Source organism: Struthio camelus, chromosome 24 (genome assembly GCF_040807025.1).
Source record: "Struthio camelus isolate bStrCam1 chromosome 24, bStrCam1.hap1, whole genome shotgun sequence".
Classification (NCBI taxonomy): Eukaryota; Metazoa; Chordata; class Aves; order Struthioniformes; family Struthionidae; genus Struthio; species Struthio camelus.
Genome location: NC_090965.1, coordinates 6,759,312 through 6,780,570, shown reverse-complemented (window position 1 = coordinate 6,780,570; position 21,259 = coordinate 6,759,312). Strand labels below are relative to the sequence as shown.

At 65.7% G+C, this 21,259-nt stretch overlaps 1 protein-coding gene across 3 annotated transcripts in view; it reads left to right on the top strand.

Moving 5' to 3' along the window:
- Window positions 1-21,259, top strand: part of PLEKHA6 (pleckstrin homology domain containing A6) — a 54,754-nt gene that overhangs the window by 20,266 nt on the left and 13,229 nt on the right. For 2 of the 3 annotated variants that reach the window (XM_068917877.1, XM_068917879.1), the window contains 10 exons: window positions 10,538-10,618; window positions 10,808-10,922; window positions 11,018-11,122; window positions 11,290-11,362; window positions 11,894-11,994; window positions 15,413-15,588; window positions 15,845-16,333; window positions 16,746-17,259; window positions 17,851-17,937; window positions 19,164-19,217. In XM_068917877.1, coding sequence (XP_068773978.1) covers window positions 10,538-10,618; window positions 10,808-10,922; window positions 11,018-11,122; window positions 11,290-11,362; window positions 11,894-11,994; window positions 15,413-15,588; window positions 15,845-16,333; window positions 16,746-17,259; window positions 17,851-17,937; window positions 19,164-19,217 — 1,795 coding nt within the window. Of the gene's footprint in view, window positions 1-7,586; window positions 7,634-10,537; window positions 10,619-10,807; window positions 10,923-11,017; window positions 11,123-11,289; window positions 11,363-11,893; window positions 11,995-15,412; window positions 15,589-15,844; window positions 16,334-16,745; window positions 17,260-17,850; window positions 17,938-19,163; window positions 19,218-21,259 lie in introns of those variants that run through there. The other variant, XM_068917878.1, reaches the window with a different exon arrangement.

The window sequence follows — 21,259 nt, the reverse complement described above, 5'->3', positions numbered from 1 at the left end:
GATCTGCTGCCCCGGCAGGGCTAGATTCAAGCGCCGCGCGCAGCCCCCGAGCCCGGCCCGCCGCGGGGAGGCCGCCGCCGCCTCTGCGTGGGTTTGCAGTTCGCTCCTGCCGGTGGTTTTTTTTTTTTTCTTTTTTTTTTTTAGCCATTTGATGGTCTTATATCTTGATTAAAACCATCCGCCCCGGCAGCCCTGCGCTTTCCAGGCGGCTCGCGCAGGGTGGTGCCGTGCGGATGTTTGTCCGAGGCTACTTCTGAGCGCTCGCTGTCTCGCGGCGCTGCCGGGGGCCCTCGGCATGGCACGGCCCGGCTCTGCGTGCCCCCGCGGGCCGGGACCCAGCGCCGGGCGCGGATGCGCAGAGCGTGGCGCTGCCGGGGCGGGATGCCGGGGTCCGGCGGTGGTGCTTGGGGACGCGCTCCCGCTGCTCTCCCCGTTCTGGGAAGCCCGGGAGCAGGGAGGAAAACTCGCTGCGTGCAAAGCCCGGGGGATTAACCCTGCTGCTAATAACCCGCTGGGCCCCGGTTGCAAAGACGACGGCGTTTGTTAACGGGGCGCAAACCCCAGGCAGCGGAGGGAGGGTGCTGGCATGGTCCCCGTGGGCTGTGCGGGAGCCGGGCGGCCGCCCCGGCGGAGCGGGAGCCGCGGGAGCCGGGCTGGCCCCCGGCGCGGCCGCGGGAGCCGAGCGCCGCGGTCGGGCTCTGAACGCGCTCGGATAAGGTTACAGCCGTTAATGTTGCTTGGGAGGGCTACTAGGTCTCATCCTGCCCTGGCTCCCGCGAGCTGGCAGTGGCACGGATGTGCCCCGGGAGCAGAGCTGGGGCTTAGCCCCGTAAGCGGAGGCGGCCGTGGGAGTGGGGGTGCCCCCCCCCACCCCGCACAGCCCTGCGGCAGCGTTTGACCCCGACGCCGGAGCCGCCGAGCGCTTCCCGCAGCTCCGCGGCCTTTGAAGGGGCCGGGGCGGGCAGTGCGCGCCCCGGACGCCGTCCCGCGCCGGGGCCGAGGGGGTTAAGCCCTGCCGGCAGCCGCCGTGGCAGTTAATGATTGATAACAGCCACGGTCTCCGTGGGCTCCGGAGGAAATCATCCAGCCCAGCAGTGAGAAAGCCACCGGCTCGGCGAGCGCCTCGGAGCGAGGGGACCGGCGGTGGCACCGGTGAGCACGCTGGGGGGACGCGGGGAGCCGCCGTGGCTCTGGCCGGCGCTGGCGGCGGCAGGGCAGGGACGGCGCTGGTGGCCGCGGAGCTGTCGGGATGCTGCCGGGTTTATCGCCCGCGACGTGTTAAGCAGGTGCCGAGGACTCGTCTCGAAAGGATTTCCCCTTAACCCGCTGCTCCCAGCCTGACCTGGCTGCAGAGCGGTTTCTGGTCCCGTTTGTTTTGCTGCCTTGTGCAGGCAGTTGCTTAAGACAGGTATTTCTGCCCGCTGGAAATGGCTCCTTAAAGAGCTTAGGGAGAGCTTTACATCCTCCAGGTCTGGGTCTGGCTTGCAGCGCTCAGGCCCTGGGACCGGATCGCCTTCGGCGGAGGCGTCGCGGCTGCACGGCGCTTCGGCATCTCCGGGGAGGGAGGCGGCGGCTGCGTTTGGGCCTGGCGCGGGGCTGAGCCGGGGCCGGGCGCTCTGCCTCTGCCGCGGCCCCGGTGCACAAGCGCGTTTGCATCTGTCCGCGCCGCTCCCGGGGCGGCTGCAGGGATGCTCGGCCGGAGGCGCCGCGGGAGAGCGGCCCCGTGCCGCGCCGTGCGCCCCTGGCCTGCGCCCTGGCCCCGCGGCGAGACGGCAGAGCCGGGCTGCGGCCGGAGCCGCGGCAGCCCTTCGCTCCGGGGATGCCCTTTGCCTCTCTGCCGCCTGGAGCCCCTCCGGACGCTGTGATGGAGCCGGGGTTGCCAGGGAGATAAAACATAAACACCCAGGGCTTTTTTCCCCGACTCCTTTTCCGTCCGTCTGGGAGCCGGGAGGGGGCCGGCTCGTCCCTGCCGCCGGGCGATGCGCGGCTGCCAGGAGCCGCTTTGTTCTCTGGAAATCCCCTGACTTCCCAGATGCTCCCGGCCGGCCCCAGCTCCGCTCGGCTGCCGCGGCCGGAGGAGGCTGCTCTGGCCTCCGAGCTCGCGTCGCCCTGCCCTCGGCACGGCCGGACCCTGGGGACCCCGGCCGGGGCATGGCGACGTCCCCGCACCCCGGCAAACGCGGCGGCTCCTGGAGCGGGGCCCAGCCCGGGAGGCTCCCGCGGCCGGAGGCCCGTGGATGGCCCCGGCGAGCTCTCGGTACGCCCGGGCGGTGGATGATTCACCCCGGCGCTCCCCGCCCGGCACGGCGGTGCCAGCTGACGCGTGCATCTCGTCACCGGCGCGCCGGCTGGTTGCGGGGCCGGGCGCTGGGGCCGGCACCCTGCCGCGGGGGCCGCTCGAGCCGGCACCCGAGCTCGTGTTTGCAGGCAGCACCCGCCGGAGAGGAGGGCAGGAAGCGTTGCGGCTGCTCTGCGCGTTTGCACCCCGGCAGCGTTTGCACCGGGCCGGCCGCGAGGCTGAGAGGGAGACCTCCGCTCGCGCCTTCGCGCCCTAGTCCGCTTTTCAAGTGCCCACAAGGCCCTTTCTTCCCTGCGGCCGATCTCACCGCGGAGCTGGCGGGAGCCGGGGTTTCCGGGCTTTGCCGCTCGGCTCCGGCGGGCCGGTCGCGGTGCAAACCCCGGCAGCCGCGGGGCGCGGAGAGCTGCTCCGAGCTTGCCTTCCCGTCCTTGCCGTGGTCCCTCTTCTCCCCCCGGCCCCGTCGTTCTCCCTCTCCGGCCGAGGCCCTGCGCTGGCAAGCGTTCGGAAACGCTGCGAGCAGCAGTTCGCCAGCTCCCCCGCTGCCGGCGGCGCTCCGGACCTGCGTCCCCCTCTCTTCCCTCTCTTCTGCTGCGTCCCTGTCCGCTCGCGCTGCCGCTCCTCCCGCGGGGCTGTGACCTGGGCTTTTGGCTCGGAAACCCGGGCTGGAGCTGGCACGGGAAGCGCCAGCGCCGGGCTCGGCCCCGCCAAGGAAGGAGCGAGCGCGCAAGTCCTCCTCTTCCGCCTTGGCGGGGCCGACGGGGCCGGGAGTAGCAGCCCGGCTCTGCTCTCGCGGCTCGCCTTGGGAGCTGGCGCTGCGGGCGGCGCGGCGCCGCTGGCGTGGCCTCGCTCCGCCTGGCCTCGACCCGCAGCCTTTGAGTTTCCCTTCTTCTATCGCCTCTCTGCTCGCCCGGCTGCTGGCGCGACGCCCCGGTGAGGGGCGCAGGGCCGAGCTGCCGGCACTGCCCAGCGCCGCGCCGCGGCCAGCTGCTCAGCAGGCGCGGGCGTGCAAAGGGTCTGGTTTGTTATTGCTCGGGGGAAAATAAATCTTCCCGAAGCGTCACGACTCCCGCCCGGCTCCGCGCCGATTCCCTCGCAGACAAAGCCTCTCCTTTGTGCTCCCGGTGGCTGTCGCGGGGGCGGCCCGCGCCGATGCGTCCCGCGGGCAGCCCGCGCCCAGCCGCGGCTCCGAACCCCTTCAAAGCCTTCCCGCTGCCCCTGTGCAAGCCTCGGCCGTTCGCGCTTCCTCATCCGGCCGTGCGTTTGCTCTGCCGTGCCCGGCGCCGACGCCAGGCGGGGAGGCCGGCTCCTCGGACGGCGGGTTAACGCCGGCGCGGCTGCTCCGCCTGCCCTTCCCGCGGGGGCCGGGCGCGCTGCGGCTCACTGCTTCCCGGGAGAAAAGGGCTCCCGAGTGCCCCAGCCCCGCCGCGATGGGCGGCCAAGGAGGAGAAGTGAAGAAAGGGCTAGAAAAACAGAGGAAGGAGGCCAAAATGCTGGGCGTGTTTGGCCCGTAGCCGCACAAGCCCCTTGGCCCCGAGCCGCCGGGGTGCTCACCCTTGAGCCGCCGGGGTGCTCGCCCCCGGGATGCTCGCCCCCGGGATGCTCGCCCCAGCAACGTATGCAAAACCTCCAGGTGGACGGTTTTATTTCTCGCTTTGGAGAGGGGCTGCAGGCAGCCGCGCGTTAGTGGCGCGAGGACGACCGCTCTCGTCCTTCTCCCCGCGGCCAGCCGAGGTCCCGCGCGATGCCGGGGGCACGGCGACGCCGGCGGTAACACCGCGCCGCCCGGGGAGGAAGGAGCGGGGCTGAAACGGGGGTTGAGGCGTGGGAGGACAAGGCGGCTCGTCCCCTGCGGAGCGAAGGTGGTGCGGGAGCGGCGGGGACGTTTTTAGCCCGCCGGGAGCCCCGAGCGCCGTCGCGCGGCGATGGCGGTGGCCTGGATTTTGCCCCAGTTGGCTCGGCTTCGGCGAGGCCGGGGGGGAGCAGGGCAGGCAGGTTCCCCTCCCCGCCTGGCCAATCTGCTCCGAATTTAGCACTTGGCAGGCTCCCCGCGCCTGCGGAGGGCTGAATCTCTCCACCTCCCCCCTCCACCTCCAACAGCCCCCGCCAGCCGGCAGATAGGAGCCCAGACGCCCTGGGGATGGCCGCCGCACAGGGCATGGTTCCCGTTAGCGGATGTCTTCGGGCGCAGGGGGGTGCTGGGGGCTGTTTAAGTGCAGGCAGCCGAGCCGGTGGCCAAGCTTGGCCGTGCCGGTCCTGGGGAGGAGGGATGCTGGCCCGCAGCCCCGCTTGCCGAGGAGAGGGAAGGGCTGCAAACAAACCCGGGGGAAAACCCGCGCCGGCAGGGAGGCGGAGGCCGGTGCGCACAGCCGCTGGCCCGTGGGAAATCGCTTCCTCCTGTCGCTGTTTCACCTGCTCCCTCCCAGCTGGGCCTGCGTTAACTCTTTCGGTGTCTCAGCTGCCGCTGAGAGCAGCTATAATACATATACCCGTGACCTTGGCTGGGGGTGGAAGGGCAGCAGGGAGGGCTGCTGCGTGGGTTGCTGTGCTGCAGTGGGGGCTGGTGTGTGTGGCTGTCCCTGCAGCAGGGAGGTGTGGGGTCTGCGTGGGTGCTGGGCTCTGTCGGTTGTGCTGCTGTGATTGCAGGTGCACGTGGTGCTCTTGGGGAGGTGGTCCTCCTCAGCAGAGGGGGGTTTTCCTTCCTGCTCTCAACAAGCTTTGATTTGGGGGAGTGGGGAAGCAAAGCAGCAAGAGAAAGTTTTGTTCTTGACTTGCTGTGTTCGTTCCCTGCTCTTCCTCCCTACCCCTACAAAAAGGGGAAAGTTAGATGGGTTTTCTTGGATGTTTACCCTGAGGCAAAGCACTGGCTCTTCCTACCCGCTGCTCTCCCGGGAGGTCCAGGAGAGCCCCCCCGGCCCCAGGGGCTGGTGTTTGGCCCTGCAGCGTGTCCACCCGATCTGCCGGGGAGGGTGCCGTGTCCGGGCCCACCCTGAGCGTGTAACACCCGCGAAGCAGCCCAGCTGGCGGATGGAGAACGGTGCTTGCTCTGTGCTGGCAAAGCTGGGGTTGAATCTGGGCTCAAACGCTCCCAAAGCATCCCCCGAGCCTGGATCTGGTCGTTGTCTTTGGAGCCGAATGGGGCGATGGGGCAGGAAGTGAAATCCCTGTGCGGGAGGAGGTCGGGTGTCTGCTGGGCTCTGGCACAGCGTGTGCCTGGCTGTCCTGCCCTGTGCAAATCCTGTCTCCCATGCTGTCCCAGCTGGATCCCAGCCTTTCCCCGAGAGGGGCTGGAGAGGTGTGGGTAAGCACGGGGTGACACGGGGAATGGTTCGCTGTGGGGGGACCTTGCCATGGGTTGGTTCAATTGCTCGGCTTGTTATTTGGAAATAGCAAGGGTGAAAGCAAGACAGGGGTTGCTCCAGTCTTTCTTTTCCTGCTATCCCAGTTCAGGGCCTCTTGCTGCCCACGGTCGCCCTGGGAGCTGCTACCTGCCGTGTCAGGGCAGGCTGGAAATCCCGGTGCAAGGCTGCTGTGGGTGGAGGCGAGGAGGATGTTGTGGTTCCTACCTGCACCGCGTTTCCTGGACCCTGCCGGCCGGCAGAAGGGACCGGGAACGCCACCGCTTGGGCTCGCAGCTCCCCTGCCGTGGCGGGGCGCCTGGCTCCCCGGTGAGCGCTTGCGTTGGTGCGCGGCGGAGGGCTGGCCCGCGTCCAGGGGCGGTTGGGGGACCTTGACCGCCGCCATTGCAGAGGGCGGCTGCGATCGAGGGCGGTGGGGAGCTGCGCGGCCGCTGTGGGGACGCGGGGACAGCTGGGTCCGGCGCCTGGGGGTCGGCCAGCGGCGCGAGTGTGGGTGCGAGGCCAGCGCGGCCCTCGGGGCGCTGCGGCGGGCAGGTCCCTCCTTGCCCGCGTGCGTCCCAGCCCTTGGCCGGCAGCCTGCAGCGTGCCAGCGAGGAGGCCCCGGCGGCGCTGCTCGGCTCCTCCACGCTCCGGAGAGCAGGTTCGTCCGCGGGTGACGGGCAGCCCCGAAGGGGTGGATTTCCCCTGTTTTGGAGCTGTAATCCAGCTGGCACATCCCTGCCTATGCTGCCTGACACGGTGCCTATCCCCGGCTGCTCCACGGCACCCCCCCAGCTGCACAGGAGCATCCCCGGCCCGCTCCAGGCCAGATGCCGGGGACCCGGCTGGCTCCAGGCTGCACCCTTGGGGACGGCTTTACCTTCAGGGGCTCCTGGGTTTCAGGAGGGGCAGATGGACGAGGCGATAGCGCTGGCCCGGGAGACGCCGTGCTCGGTGTCCCCAGGTGGTCCCGGCGCGGGGCAGGGCCGCTGTCCTGGGGTGCGTGCGGAGCGGGGATGTGGTGTGATGCAAGCCAGCTGGCTTCGTCCGCTCTGCTTCCTTCTTTGGAGGTTTCTTCGAAATGCCAGCGCTGCCTTCCCTCCCCTCCTGCATGTTATCATAACAGTCCTGATGGATTTGAATTCACTTTTTGAAGCAGAGGGCCAGTCCCACAGTAGGTCACCCCGGATCCTGCTTCCAGGGCTTCCCCCTCTGAACCCGGCAGGGAGCAAAGGGCTTTTTGGCTAGCAGGACCCAGCTCGGGGGGGGGCCGCAAAGCCCTGTTGCTAGCAGCTCCCTGCCGTAGGGCCGGGTTACGGGGCGGTTTGCGCTTGCACCGGCTCACACGGTGCTCCCTGGGCTGTCCTCCTTGCACCACTCTGCCTATGGCAAAACGATGGAAAGTCCCTGGGGGGGAGCAGGGACCGTTTGGGGGCAGAAGCAAGGAGGGGGTGGGATGAGTCCAGTAAGTCGGGCGCGGTGGCGGCTGCCTCCCTCTCCGGCCGGTGTCGGCGGCTGCTTCTCCCTTTGCACGGCGCTCCGCGGCCGGGGGCGGCGGGACGCGGCAGCCCCCCCCGCCGCCACCACCGGGGCTGGCGCAGGCGGCGCGGGTGCGGCGCTGCCCGTCACCTTTCCTCTCCTTGGGGAACGGAGCCGGCGAGCTGGTTTTGTCACCGCCGCCCTGCTCGGCGGCGCCGGTGCCTGGCGGCGGCGGGGGGCGACAGGCTGCCGCCTCCCGCCTGCCCGAGCGGAAGGGAAGGGGAAGGGAGGGGGACGCAGCAGGCAAGCCGATGCCCCCGGCCCCGAGCCCGGGGCTGCGCAGGGGACGGCGAGCCCCGCAGCCCGGCGCCGGCGTCGCCCTGCCCGCGCCGCGCGTCCCCCGGTGCCGTCGCGGGCCGGCGGGACCGGCCGCCGCAGCGATGCCGGCAACCGGCAGCCGGTGCTGAGCTCGGCGGGACGCCGGCACCATGCTGAAGTTTCGGGCCGACCGGCGGGTGAGGTAGGACGGCCGCGGCCGGGGGCACCTCAGCCCGGGCAGTGACTGCTGCATTGCAGTGCTTCGGCGGGGGATGTTAACTCGGGAGTTTGCGGAGCGGGGTCAGCCGAGGCAGCCGCTCCGAGGCGGTGATTTAAGGAGGTTCCCGGGCAGTTCCCGAGCTGCCGGGGCCGGTGGGCGAGGGCGGCGTGGGGAGGGGGGCAGGAGGCGCTTGGGCCGGTGCCAGCGGAGCTGCGGGCGCTGCAAAGGGCAGGAGCCGGCCTGGCGGTGCCTCGGCCGGGCAGGGGGAGATGCCGGCCGGAGAACAGAGAGAAACCTGCTGCTGCCCGCGGCCAGGGTCGGGGTCCGGCTGGGGACGTCCCCGGCTGCGGTTCGGCAGTGCCGGGAGGTCAGTGCAGCCCCCGATTTCCAGGGCTGACAGCGCTGCTCCGCCAGTGTTTGCACCGTCCCTGTCTCCTGGTATTGCCTGTAACCGGCCCCCTGTCACCGTCACGCTGTCACCCATCCAAAGTCACCGGCCACAGGGCAAATGGTCTGGAAGTGGCTCCAGTCCAGGGTGGCAGACACCTCCCTGTAGCCCGAGCAGGGTGCGTGGGACGAGGAGATCTGTCTCTGTGCAGATAACTCACACTGGACTCATTCATTAGGGTGCAGAGAAGCCAGCGCTGGCGGGGTTTGTGGAGTGGGCTCTGCCCCTCGCTTTGGGGGTGTGTGCACATTGCAGAGATTTTTAAGATGACCTACAGCAAGGGGAGGGCGGTGTGGAGGCGGACGGATCGGTGGTCGGGCCAGGACGGGACCTGCAAGGGAGAGCGCCTCTCAGCAGGGCTTTTTTTGGCAGAAAGCACTTAGTGTCTTCCAAGCCTGGCTGGAGCCCAGGTTCAGGGTGAAGAGTGTGTTTATGGGATGGTCTTGGCAGCTGTATTTTCTTGCTCAAACTTTCCCTGTTTTGCTGACGCTCGGCACTTCTGCAGCGTGCTGGCTGTTTGCATGTAGGCTTCGCGGGTGGCCGAGGGGCTCGGTGGCTTCGCGAAGGAGGGTGTGCAGAGGGAGGAGGTCACGGAGATGTCCGTGCTACCTTCAGGGCAAGGCAAGCTTGGAGTGACGGAGCCCCTACTGCGGGCCTTGCCTTGGGCTCGCTCCTTCCGTGGGCTTCTGCTTCATAAGAGCAAGGAGACCTCAAGGTTTTTGATAAGAGCAGTGCCTCTAACCTGCTGGTGCTCCACAGCCGGGTGCCTATCGGCCGAGTTCAAAATCTGCCGTGAAATCCTGCGTGCTCTTCGGCATGCCACCGCTGGCATGCGTCCTGCACGGGCTGCTCATGGCTGGGGTGAGTGCAGGTGCCCTTCACCCTTTCCACCGGACAAAACTTTAACATCGAGGGCTTCTCTCCCCCCAACCCTCTGGAAGCGGTTTCTGGAGGGGTTTCCCTGCCCCAGCCGGTTTGTGCTGGGATGAGCAAGGCTCTGTGCGGAGGGCTGGCCCGGGAATACCGGCTCCGTGGGACGGGACAAGGACAAGTCAAACTTTGTGAGTCCAGCCCAGCTAGAGCCCTGCCTGGCTCGTCCCAGCACCGCACCAAAAGGCCCAGTGGCACCAGCCCTTCCAGGGTGACTGCCTTGCACCTCGGCATGGTTAAAACGGCACCAGCTCCAGGTCCGAGCGGGTCCTGATCCAGGGCTGTGCCCAGCGCTCGAGCTGGTGTTTGTGTCTTGTGGGCGGTGTGAAGCTCAGCTCAGCTTGGCTGGCTGTGCCTTGTGAGCCTGGTCTTGCTCAACTGACGGTGTTTTGGCAAATGCCTCTAGAATCAGCAAGGCAAACTGGGGTGTGTGTGTGGGGGGGCATCGGGGTTTTGCTCCAGGCACAGCCCAGGATGGGTCACTGCTGCCGTTACTGCAGTGACTTGCTCTGACACCGATGTCAGGTTTATGTTAGTGTCTTGTCGGGTGGCACCAGCGCCCCGTGACACGTCCGCAGAAGGAACAAGGTCTCAGCAATCGGAAATGCAGATGAAATTTGTTGTGCGGATTATGCAGCGTGCGGATTAGCGGCAGGCGATAAGCGAGGCTGCCGTTTGTAAGCACTGCAAATCCCTGGGCTGCACCGAGATGCTTTTGGGAGTCCCCCCTCCACGCTCTGCTGCTCGGAGAGCCCAGTGAATCCTGCTTGCCTTGTTGGGACTGCCCTGCTGCAGCGTTCGCAGGCCCGGGGTCACCCGCAGCAGCTCTGGAGAAGTGCTCTGGGCAGGAGTCGCTTTGCACCACAGCCGTGGTCTCCATCCCATCCACTTCCCCCAGCCAAGGCCGTGGCTCAGGTCTGTGCTCCGTGGCACTCAGTTACCTTCTGGTGTGCTTGGGCACAGGACATAGGACCAGGGAGGCAGTCCCCTAAGCTCGTGCAAGCTGCAGATTTGTAAAAACAAACTGGCACTGGAGCGTTAAGCGCAAGGAGCACCTTCAGGGTGTGATGTTTTAGGGAAAGCTTTTGGAGACAAACCACTGGGTTTGGGGTTCAGACACCCAAAACACTGCACTTCACCAGTTAAAGTTACAAGTTCATCAGCTGAACCCCAAGAACAGCCCGTGCACGTGCTGCCGGCACCCTTGCAAAGGCGAAGGGAGTTTGGGTAGGTGACAGAGACGCAAGCAGACGTTTTATCCAGGTCAGCAGCAGGTGGTGCGGAGGCGAGCCCTGCTCCTGGGCTCCGCGGCAGGCAGCACCTCGCGGAGCTGTGGGGACGCGGCCGCCTGGTCCCCATGTGCTGTCGGACCCCATCGTCCCTGCGGGAGCCGGACACAAGCTGAGGATGATGAATCCCTCTGCCCCGTCCCCGCTGTGTCACTAACTCCACCAAACCACATCCCCGCTGTGTCACTAACTCGGCCAAACCACCTCCCTGTCTTCCAGCCACAATGAAAGGCGGAACACGTTCCTGCACCCAGTGACGGGACAGATCCCGGAAGAAAACTCAAGATTTGACTTGCAAAAGTAGGTTGGCTTTGGGCTCCCTTGATTTCAGGACCTGGGAGTGGGTTGCAGTGGGGGACCGAGGTGGGCTGGGGGTCTGGAGCGGGACCGGCACAGTGAGGAGCCGGTGATCCAGGGCCAGTTTCGGGGTGGATGGAGAAATGCAGCTCTGCTGACCGCCGCTTTCTCCTCCTGCCCTCTGTGCTGCAGACCTACCTTGGACATGTCCAGCAAAGCAGGCGGGAAGCGGCCGGCCACCGTTCCCAGCGAGTCGTCCAACCACACCATGGTGTCGGAGGCGCCCCCGGAGCGCCCCGGAGGCCGGGTGAGTGCCCGGAGCCACGCGGCATGGCGGTGGCAGTGATGACGATGGCGTGCCGGGGACCCTGGGGACTGAGCAGCTCCTCTCCCCCTGTGCAGGCCTCGCGCTCCTCCCGCAAGGGCATCGCCTTTGGGAAGCGCTCCAACTCGATGAAGAGGAACCCCAACGCGGCGGTGACCAAAAGCGGCTGGCTCTACAAACAGGTACCTGTGCTCGAGCCAGCATGGAGCCGTGCCTTCCCCGTCCCCAGCTGCACGTCTCCCCTGCAAACCCCGGGGTGCTCCCCAGCCCGGTGGGTGCTGGCTGGCCGCCCTCGAGGAGCGTGCTGGCCTGGCACCCGAAGCTCATCTCACTGCCGCCTCTCTCGCAGGCCAGCTCGGGGGTGAAGCAGTGGAACAAGCGCTGGTTCGTGCTGGTGGATCGCTGCCTCTTCTACTACAAAGGTGGGTGGCCAAGGGCCCAGCTTGCGGGGCACCCTGGCTCCCAGGACCCCGCTGCCTGGCAAGGACCAGGGAGTCCACCTGCACACAAACCTGGGTTATTATCACTGAGCAGATTTTGCCAGCGCTGGGCAAAGGGGTCAGGCCAGCGGGAGGAGGTGACAGCCCTCCAGTGGGGCGGTGACCACACAGAGCCGAGATGTCCCCTGTTTGCAGGTGTTTGCTGCACGGGGGACCCGAGGGGTTAATCCCCTGGCAGCTCTCGCTGGGCTCAGCCCTGGCAGCTCTCCAGGCTCAGCGCCCGGGGAGGGTGGGCATGCATAATTGAGCAGGCTGGAGCTGAGCGTGATGCTTGCCGGGAGGGCGCAGGAGGCCAGAGCAACAGGCAGGCAGCGGTTTCCCGCAGGTAGGCTGGCCTCCCGCCAGGCACAGCCTGCCCGTGCGCTGGAGCCCACGGGAAGCAGCCGCGGCACCGCGTCTCCGCAGAGCCTCCCGGCTCCTAACCGCACCGTTTCCCCCCGCTTCGCCCACCAGATGAGAAGGAGGAGAGCATCCTGGGCAGCATCCCCCTGCTCAGCTTCCGAGTGGCGGCCGTGCAGCCCTCGGACAACATCAGCAGGAAACACACGTTCAAGGTCAGTGCGTGGCCGGGCTGGCGCCGCGGTGGCAGAGCCTGCGCTGGGCATGGCCCGGGTGCTCGGGGGCATTGTGGGGCAGCGGTGATGTTTGCAGGGTCCCTGATGCTCCCTCTTCTCGCTTCCTCAGTGACTGGGCACAGAGCGGAGCGGTGCGCTGCCCTGGGGGTCTCAGAGGGGGGAAAAGGGGTTGGGAGACAGGTTTTTCCCCCTGGGGACGTGGGTGCAGGGAGTGGAGCTGCCTCTGCCTCCCAGCCTCTGAGTGCCTTCAGCATTACATCCTTTCAGCCTTGCTTTAGCATTGGCAAATGCCTGTCTGGGGAGAGGGGCGAATGCGTTGATGCCCACCGGGACAGCCCGTGCACTGTGCCCAATGCCTTCCCCTGCTGGGGAAGCGGAGGCAGCAGCAGGGCAAAAGCGGCGTCCCCGAGGTCATCGCTGCCTCCAGGCCCGACCTGCTCTGAGGCTCGACCCCGCGGGCCAGGCTGCTCCGCTTAGTAACCCGGGAAGCGAGCTGGGGGGTCCCCGGCGGGGGGACGTGGACGATGGCATGGGAAGCAGCAGCACGCTCCCTGCCCCACTTCCCTCCCCATCTCGCTGCTCCCCGCCAGCGCCGAGGGCTGGCACCGCGCTCCTTGGCCGTGCTCCCATGGCCAAGCGAGAGAGGGGCCTGCCCAGCTCCCCACTTCTTTTTTTTTAAGCTTGCTTTGACTGGCGTGTAAAGGAAATGGAAACGCAGTTGCAGTGGGTTAGCACGGACTTGGTTTCTGCTTGTCGGCCTTCGCTGCTGTGGGTGCAGGAGAGAGCTGTGAAAGGCAGAGGGAGGCTGTGTGCAGCGGGGCCCTCCGACACCCTCCCCCAGGAGCAGGCCTGGTCTGCCCCCGTCCAGAGATGCTCTCGGCCCCTCTCCGTGGGAGCGCTGAGGTTCCCCCGGCACACACGTGGCACTCGGGGGCATCGCAATGCACCTTTACAGATATGACTGCACACGCTGTCCACGGTCTCACCTCTGTAGGCAGTAGCACGTGCCTGCCTGCACGGGGTGCCTTGCACTCATATACGCTCATGCAAAAACCGAGCGCGCATCTTCCTGCTCGTGATCACGGCAGGAGCTGCACGAACCCAGCCCCGCACCTCTCCATGCACTCACAGATGTTTGTGCATGTGCCCTCAAACAAAATAAATAGTAATAGATAGTAATACTGCCTCAACCCCCTGATCCTGTACATGGGCGTACGCACCCATGCAGTCCTGACTCCTGTGCCTGGACCTGTCAACTTTAAACCTGTATTTAAGCTGCGGTTGGCAGCATCTAGGAGATGCACATGTGCTCTCCTGAGTCCTCGTGCTGACACTGTGCACCTAGGACTATCATCCCGGGCGAGGTGTCTGTTTGCCTGTAGCAGATGCAGGCAGTAGCAAAGAAGTGACCCAAAAGTGTTGAAGTCTCTCTCTTGGGATGTGATATTGGTGGGAAAAGAGCCTTGTCAAGCTGATTTTTGCAAACTGACTTTGTTCCATTAAGTGTCTGAGCTGTGGTGTTTTCACATGCACGTGAGGGCTTTGGTGGATAGCTTTGCTCAGAAATGAAAATCATCTCAGACCTGCCGTCAGAAAAGGCTCTGTCCATCCCTCAACTCCAGCCGAGTCCCTCTTTCTTCCAGAATAGACTTAAATCCTACAAGTGGTGCCGGCGCTGGCACCGCACGGCGTGACTGGGCAGACGGCCCCTCCTGGGGATGGCAGGAGAGATGGCACCTCCGGTGCACCCCATCCTTTGACTAAAGCTACGGTGCTTCATCTGCACCCAAATTGCCCCAAAACAGAGACCATGACAGCTCCCTGATTCTGATCCATCTTCAGGGTTTCACAGTAACATGAGAAAGGGTTGAGAGGTAGCAAGGAGAGGCTACCAGAGCCTCTCGGCCTCCAGCGAGGTCCTGCCACACTCCACCGTGTCTCCCCGTGGTGGCCTGCCACGTGGTTTGACCTGTTGTCTGTCTTTCCTCCTTTCTGCCTGGGCGAGGATCCCCCTCGGACAGGAGGTCTCTTCTGCATGCCTGTCTGCCACACCAGCACCCAGCCACCAGATAGGTAGTATGTTCTCGCGTTTCCGAGTGCATGCAGAAGGGCGCGGGACGCGCAGGTTTCCCGGCATGCTTCGCGCACCCCGCTGTCACTAATCAAGGGGACCGAATCCCTTTGGTCTTTGCTCTCACTGCAGAGCGTTCAGAGCTGCATGGAGGTTGCAGGGCCCGGGGTTCGAAGGAGCCGGGCAGGGGAGCCCCTGGGCCCGGGCTGCCGGAGCAGCTGCCAGCCCTCTGGGGAGGGGAAAGTGGAAACCCACAGGGAGTTTTAATCAGAACCCTAGATTTTCTTTTGATTTAAAGAAATTAAACCCTGAAAGCGTTTCAGGAATAAAATCTTTTTCCTTTTCCTTCCTCCTTGCTGCATCCCATCCCTTTGCAAAGAGGGGGAAGGTGGAAGCTTCAGAAGGACCACAAATAACCCATTGTGCTTTTCCGCCACCGTAGCACGGGTTGGAGAGTGGGCACCGAGATCATGGGCCAAAAGGGAACCTTTCTCCCTCAAATGTTATTTGGGTCAAGAAGCCACGTTCCCCCTCACCCTACATGGATGATAACGCTCCAGCCAGAGCTCCTGCTCTCCCAGGGAGTTGTGGACCCTTCATCTGCCTCTGAGCACCCCGAGGGAACCCCACTAACCCTGCACCTTTGCACTGGGGCACTTGTCCCTCTCCATGCACCCCCAGAGCTGGCCCCTGACCCCAGACCAGGGCTCTGGCAGAGTCGGGGGAAAGCTGGTCCCAAGCATCTCTGGTAGCAATTGCATGTGGTGCCTGTGCCCCTGCGTGTTGTGCTGGGCAGGCAGGGCTGCCTCTGGCTCCCAGAGGTGGTGGCTATGGGACCCAAGGGAAGCCGATGGCCCTGCAGTGAGACCTGGCTCTTCTGCAACCATCCGTGGCTGCTTTGGAAAGAGCAGGTGCATCAGGAGATGCCAGAGGTGTTTCTCATCTTGCAAAAGCTTGCAAAAAGCTGGTTTAAAGCAATGCTCCAGTGCCTTTTGGCCACCGCCTGTCACTGGTGTGAGGCTAGAGGTGCAACCAGTTCTGCTGGTGACAAGTTGCTCTTTAAAGATAATAAGCACAAGTCTCCAGCTGCGTCCTCAGCTAACCCCTGGGCTAGCTGAGGAAAGGGAAATGGGCTCAGGCTGCAAAGCCTTCCTCCCACGCCGCGCTGCTGAGGGGACATGCAGCAAAGCAAGGACTGCTTGGGGAGGAAAGGACCTGGCCCAGCTTCTCCTGCAGCTCCAGAAGACCCCAAGCCGACCCAGCCAGCTGGAAACCGAGCTCTCACTCGCCTGTCTGTCTCTCTCCCACTTTTCTGCCTCCCTGCAGGTGACTGTGTGCTGGGCGGAGGAGGTGCCGGCGCGTAACAAGCAGTCCCTGTCTTCCCAGGCTGAGCACGCTGGCATCCGGACCTACTTCTTCAGCGCCGAGAACATCGAGGAGCAGGAGTCCTGGATCCAAGCCATGGGCGAGGCTGCCCGGGTGCAGATCCCACCGACCCAGAGGTCAGGGCAGGCTGTCGCCCCGCAGTGTTGCACGGGGTGCAGGGGCACCCCTCGGCCCTGGTCTCCTGCTGATGGGGTGCAGGGGCCGTGCATTGCGGCAGGGGAGCCCCTTGGGAGCGTGGGGTCCCCCTGGAGAGCGTGGGAGCCGGGGGAGCATTACCCCGCCAGGATGGAGGGAGAGGTGAGATGTTACCTGGCCATCCCTAGGGTGGTGCAAAGGGGAGGTAATGCCCTCTCATGTCTTCATGCCTGCCAGACATGAGAAGACGGACTCTGAAAACATCCCTCCCAGCAAGCACCACCAGCACCACCGCAACACCACTCACCGGGAGCACCCCAAAGCCGACCCCGATGCCAAGACCCGGGGGGAAGGCGACGGCCGTGGCTCGGAAAAGATTGAAAGGAAACCAGAGAGGATGGAGAGCAAGAAGGAGCCCTTGGCCAAAGCCAACGGCATCACGGCGCAGGAGATGCCCTCGGAGCCTGGCAGCCCGTACCCCGAGGTGCCCCGGGTGCCGAGCAGCGTGGAGCGGCCGACGCAGCCCAACGGCTGGCCCTACTCGTCACCCAGCCGCCCCGGCAGCACCGCCTACCCCCAGCCGGACGGGGAGAGCGTGGTGCACCGCCGGGGCTTCGTGCCACGCACCAACCCCGAGAAGATCGCCCAGCGGAAGAGCTCGATGACGCAGCTGCAGCAGTGGGTGAACCTGCGCCGGGGGGCCGTGCCGCCCGAGGAGCTGCGGAGGTGAGCGCCGCGCTGGGCAGCGGGGGCATCCCCTACTTTTCTCCAGGGCTGCCCTTCAGACGTTGCTCTGGGAACGTCCTCCTGTGTTATCCCTTCCTAGGGTCGGAAAACCTCCTTTCCAGGTTGTTCCCACGTGCTGGCTGTGACCTGTGCATGGGGGACCCCCAGAAAGGCTAAGCGGGGTGGATTTTGGAGGGGAGACCCAGGAGGAGGGATGAAGCCCGCCACTTTGCAGCGGTGCTAGCCGCTGCATGAGCCAGCTTTCCGGACGCTGGTGACAGTCGCGGAGTTGCCGGCTGTAAGAGCCTGGAGACACCGTGCTTTCCAGCTGGGAAACCCAGCCGGGGGCCTCTCCTGGGGGCCGGGCACCATCTCGCCGCCCGCCCGGCTCTCACAGCGCTCTCCCTCCCAGCCCCACCAGGTTCTTCCCCGTGTCTCGCCGGGTGCCCGACTACTACTCCCCCTACTCGCCCCAGTACCCCGAGGACTACCAGTACTACCCACCCGGCGTGCGCCCCGACAGCATCTGCTCCATGCCCGCCTACGAGCGGGTGAGCCCGCCCTGGGTGCTGGACGACAAGCGCCACTCCTTCCGCAACGGGGGCCCCTACCAGCTCCGCGAGTGGAAGGAGCACCCGGGCTACGGCCGGCAGGACGTCCCGGTCTGGCTGCCCGGCCCCGGCCGGCAGCCGGCTTCCTACTACGACGAAGTGGACGCCGCCTCGGGCTCCCTGAGACGGATGTCGCTGCAGCCCCGCTCCCGCTCCGTGCCCCGCTCGCCCAGCCAGGGCTCCTACAGCCGCTCCCGCCTGTACTCCCCGGTCCGCTCGCCCAGCGCCCGCTTCGAGAGGGTGCCGCCCCGGGGAGAGGAGATTTACGCCGACCCGGCTACCTTCATGATGAGGCGATCAGTCAGTTCTCCTAAGGTAAAAGCCCTTTTGCCGCTCGGTACCTGTGAGGTTGGAGGGGGACCCTCCTGGGGGATGTAAGAGCGGGGATGCTGCAGCGGAGCTGGCCACCTCCTCAGCATGGGCTGTGCCCAGCCTCAGCGTGCCGCCAAGACCTTGGCTCGCAGCTGGCGGCATCAGATCCCGACGCCAGTCCTGCCTTGCGGTCGTGCAGAGGCGCCCGCCCAGGTCGCGGTCCTTCCCTCCGGCTGCTCCTGCGCTGAGCTCCTGCGAAGGCGTGCGACGGAGCGCTGGGGCAGGACCCCGCTGCGGGGCTGGGGGTCCGCGAGCGCGGGAGCGATCGGGCCTGAGCCGTTGCCCTGCCAGAGCAGCGGTGCAATGCTCCGAGGAAAGAGGGGATGGGGAAGAGAGCCCCAATTTCAGGGCACCGTGTCCCCCAGAGAAACAGAGCGAGTGCGGGGGCTGCAGCCCTGCTGCGGCGTGCATGCTCCCGTCTCCGCTTTCCCACCGGACGAGGCCTCCCGGGGTCGGCCCGCGCATGCGCTTTCTGGCCTCTTGCAGCTCTCTCACATCTCTGGGGTTTGGTGGGGGGGTCTCCTCTCTTCCCAGTACGACTATCTGGGTGACAGACGGCCCGTCCCTGCGGGAATGTACCCGTTCCACTACCCGGGGTCCCCCACGGTCCACGACAAGATGGTACGTATGCTCCTGGGGCCATTGCAGAGCTGTCCCCAGGTGGATGCCGCCTGGCAGAGGTGCAGGACGGCTGGGACAAGCTTGTGGCACGTGGCCCGGGCAGCGTGCCACATCCGGAGTGTGCGCTGGCGTCAGGGACGGGTCGTCCGCGCTGCCCTGCCAACCCAGCCCTGCGGGCAGGGGTGCAGAGAGCCCGTCTGGGAGGTGGGCCAGGCCAGGGGCTCGAGGGGTCCTTGCTTAGGTGGCCAAGGAAGAAGCTGGTCTGGTTCATGAGCAGCTTTGTGGGTCAGAGACAGGCTGCTCTGCGGCAGCGCGGCACCCATGCGCCCCGCAATGCCGGCCCTGGTCTTGTCACCCAGCACAGCCCAGTCCCGACGCGGCCCGCGGGGCCGGTCCTGGTGAGGATGGGGTGAGGCTGCTCCGCTGCCTGCCGCCTCTCCTCCCGCCTTGCTGCTTCACTTTGGCTTTTTCCTGCCTTGTGTTTTCCCCTTGGAGCACTGAGGGGGTTGGAGCTGGTGGGGTGGCACCAGGAGGTCCCAGCCAGGGACCCTGGCCGGGGAGAGTGGTGGGACCCGGCTGGAGGGCTGAGCGCCCCGCAGACAAGGCTGGTCGTGTCCCCGTCTCCTTGCTGCTCCTCTCCTTGCCCGGTGCCGTGCGTAGGGTTTTGCTGCTCTTGGTAGAGGCCCGTGCAAAGGGAAGGGTTTGCCAGGAGCCCCCCTGCCCTGCACGGTGGGGTGGACAGACCCCCGCCGTGAGGCTCAGAGCGGGAGGCAAAGGGGTGGTGTGGACCACTGCTCCGGCCTCCAGTGTCAGCCCCGTGGAGCGCGCGGATCTGAAATCGCTGGGCAGGACCAGCCACTGGAGGAGGGAGAAGCAGGTATCTCCATCCATAAGTTCCCTCTGCTGCTGCCTGTCCTTGCTCGCAGAAGATGTAGGGCAGGAGAGCGGCGCCCTGGGAAGGGCCGTGCTGCTTTGGAGGCACCCAGTTAGCCGCTAGCGTGCACTATCCGGGAGGGAGGCGCGCGGCTGCGAGTCTTGGGAGGGAAGCGGGTCTCTCGCGAGGCAAGTCCGCGGCAGCCCTCCCTGCTTAGCACGAAGGAGGAGGCACCTCGCTTCTCCGGCCAACAAATCTTTGCATTTCTATAGCCTTCACCTAACTGCTTTGCTTCTTCTTTTATTTGTTTTGTGTGTTCGTTTCTTGCCGCATGTCTGCTGGCTCCTGGTAGGATGAACTTTTAGACCTTCAGTTGCAAAGAAACCTAGAGTATTTGGACCAGCAGGTAGGCAGAGCTGGCTGCAAACTTCATGCTGCTTATGTCCCCGTGTGCCCCGTCCCTGCGCTGCATCCCCTTCCCTTCCGGCGCAGCATTTCTTCCCCTAACATCCATCCCTCACCCTTCTCGGCATCGAAGCAGCACGAGATGTCTTTGGTTTGCTTCTTCCATCCTTCCCGTCTGTAGGGCTGCTCATTGCTTGGCAGAAGAAACCCTAACAGTGCCGTGTGTGGTGTGCTGGAGGTGGTGCTCCATGCGTGCTGTGTGTCGGGGGGCTGGGGGCTGCAGCCAGGCAGGACGGCGGGCCAGCGCCGCCCCCGTTTCCCCGCGCCCTGGGTTTCCGGGAGCCGTTCCCGGGCACGAGGGGGGAAGAGCAGTGCTCCGAAACCCTTCCCCGGGTCAGTCTCTGCCGCATCTCGGCTTGGAGCGGTGCAAAGGCGCTGAGCGGAGCGCAGCCCTGGCGTGGCGGCGTGCAGCGCCTGGGGCAGGGGCTCAGGAGCCACCGCGGGCAGCTCAGCCTGCAACGGGCAGCGAAGGGTCCCTGGCAGGCTGGGGAGGGGAGAGGCGGGTTGGCGTTTGGCCCTCCCGGTGACCCTTGCCCAGCGGTCCGGGTGACGAGTGGTACCTCTCTTAGGGCGGGAGGTGCCAGAGCACGGAGATTCGTCGCGGTAAGGCTGCGTGTGCCTGCAAGGGAGCTGCAGGCAGCTGTACGGGCGTGCGATGGTTCGGGTGGCGTACCAACGCCGTGCCTCCTCAAAGGCTGGGAGATGCAACACAGGGCTGGGGTGATGCGTCCTCTGGCACCGAGAGCAAAGCGGCAGCTCCCAGGCCTTGCCGTGCGCTGCCCCGTGCCGGGCTGTGTTTGGAGGAAAGCCCTGAGCTGATTCCAGCCCTGAGCGGGCAGAGGGAGAGGGAAGCATCTGCAGGCGCATCGGGGTGAAAGCTGCGGGCACCGTCTGAAACCGAGGAGGAGGGTGGGGGAGAGGGTCCGTGCTGCAGCCTGGCGCTCGCCTGCAAAAGCCAGGCTTGCTCTAAGGGAGCTGCTCCAGACACGAGCTCATTAGTCTGCAAATCCCCATCAGTGCAGTAATCACCAAGATCTGTGTCTGCCTTGGAGCAGAGCCAAAGACGAGCGGGAGCACTCGCTGCAATAAAAGCTCCCTGGGTTATTTCACAGCCATCGGCAGCAGTGCTCGCTCCCTGAGCCTCTTTAAAACGCTCCCTAAAAAGGCTTTCCTTCTCCTCCTCCTCTCCTCCTGACCTCTGGAGAGACTAATTCAAAGTGACGCTGTCAAGTATCTCTTTTTTAAAAAGTTTACTTTATTTTTGCTCTCGTCGTTTGTCCGGAGGGCTGCGCTGGGAGAGCTGGGCCCGTTCCTGGCTGTTTGTCACTGGGATGCTCCCTGGGCTGCATCCTGCCTTGCTGACTGGCCCCGAATGGGGCTTCAGCCCATGGTTTGTGAGAGGCTGTGCTTAAGCTGCCGTCGCCCCGTGGACCTCGAGGGACGTGGCAGCATCGCGGAGCGCGAGGGGCTTTGCCTCTTGTCTGCGGGGCCCTGCAGTGCTTCTGCAGGGGGTTGCTCGTGCCAGGAAGGCAGTAAAACCCTGGTGCTGCTTGCTTGAAGAGCTCCACCAAGCAGGAGCAAAGCACCCTGCGGCCGCCACCCCGCCGTGCACCCCGGCAGCGATGCACTGCTAGACAGCAGCAGCAAATCGGCAGTGGCAGAGGTGTAGACTAGTCCTCCCGCCTCGGGCTCTGCCCGGCCGCCCTGGCCAATGCGGGGTGAAGTCCCGGAGGACTTGGCAGCCGGGCTGTGCTTGGAAAGCAGCGGGCACGCGAAGCGCCTTCGCGCCGTCTCCGCAGGAGCCCCCGGCTCCCACGCCGGAGCTGCCGGCCACCCGTCGGGGAGGCTGGGGCTGCTTGTCTGTCTGCTGGGACCGCAAGTGCGTGTTGCAGCCGTGGGCGTCTCTGTGCCGAGCTTGTGTCTGTGTGCGCAGTGTGGTGCCGAGCTTGGAGCTGGCTGGGTTTTATCTGGTTTTTTTCCCCA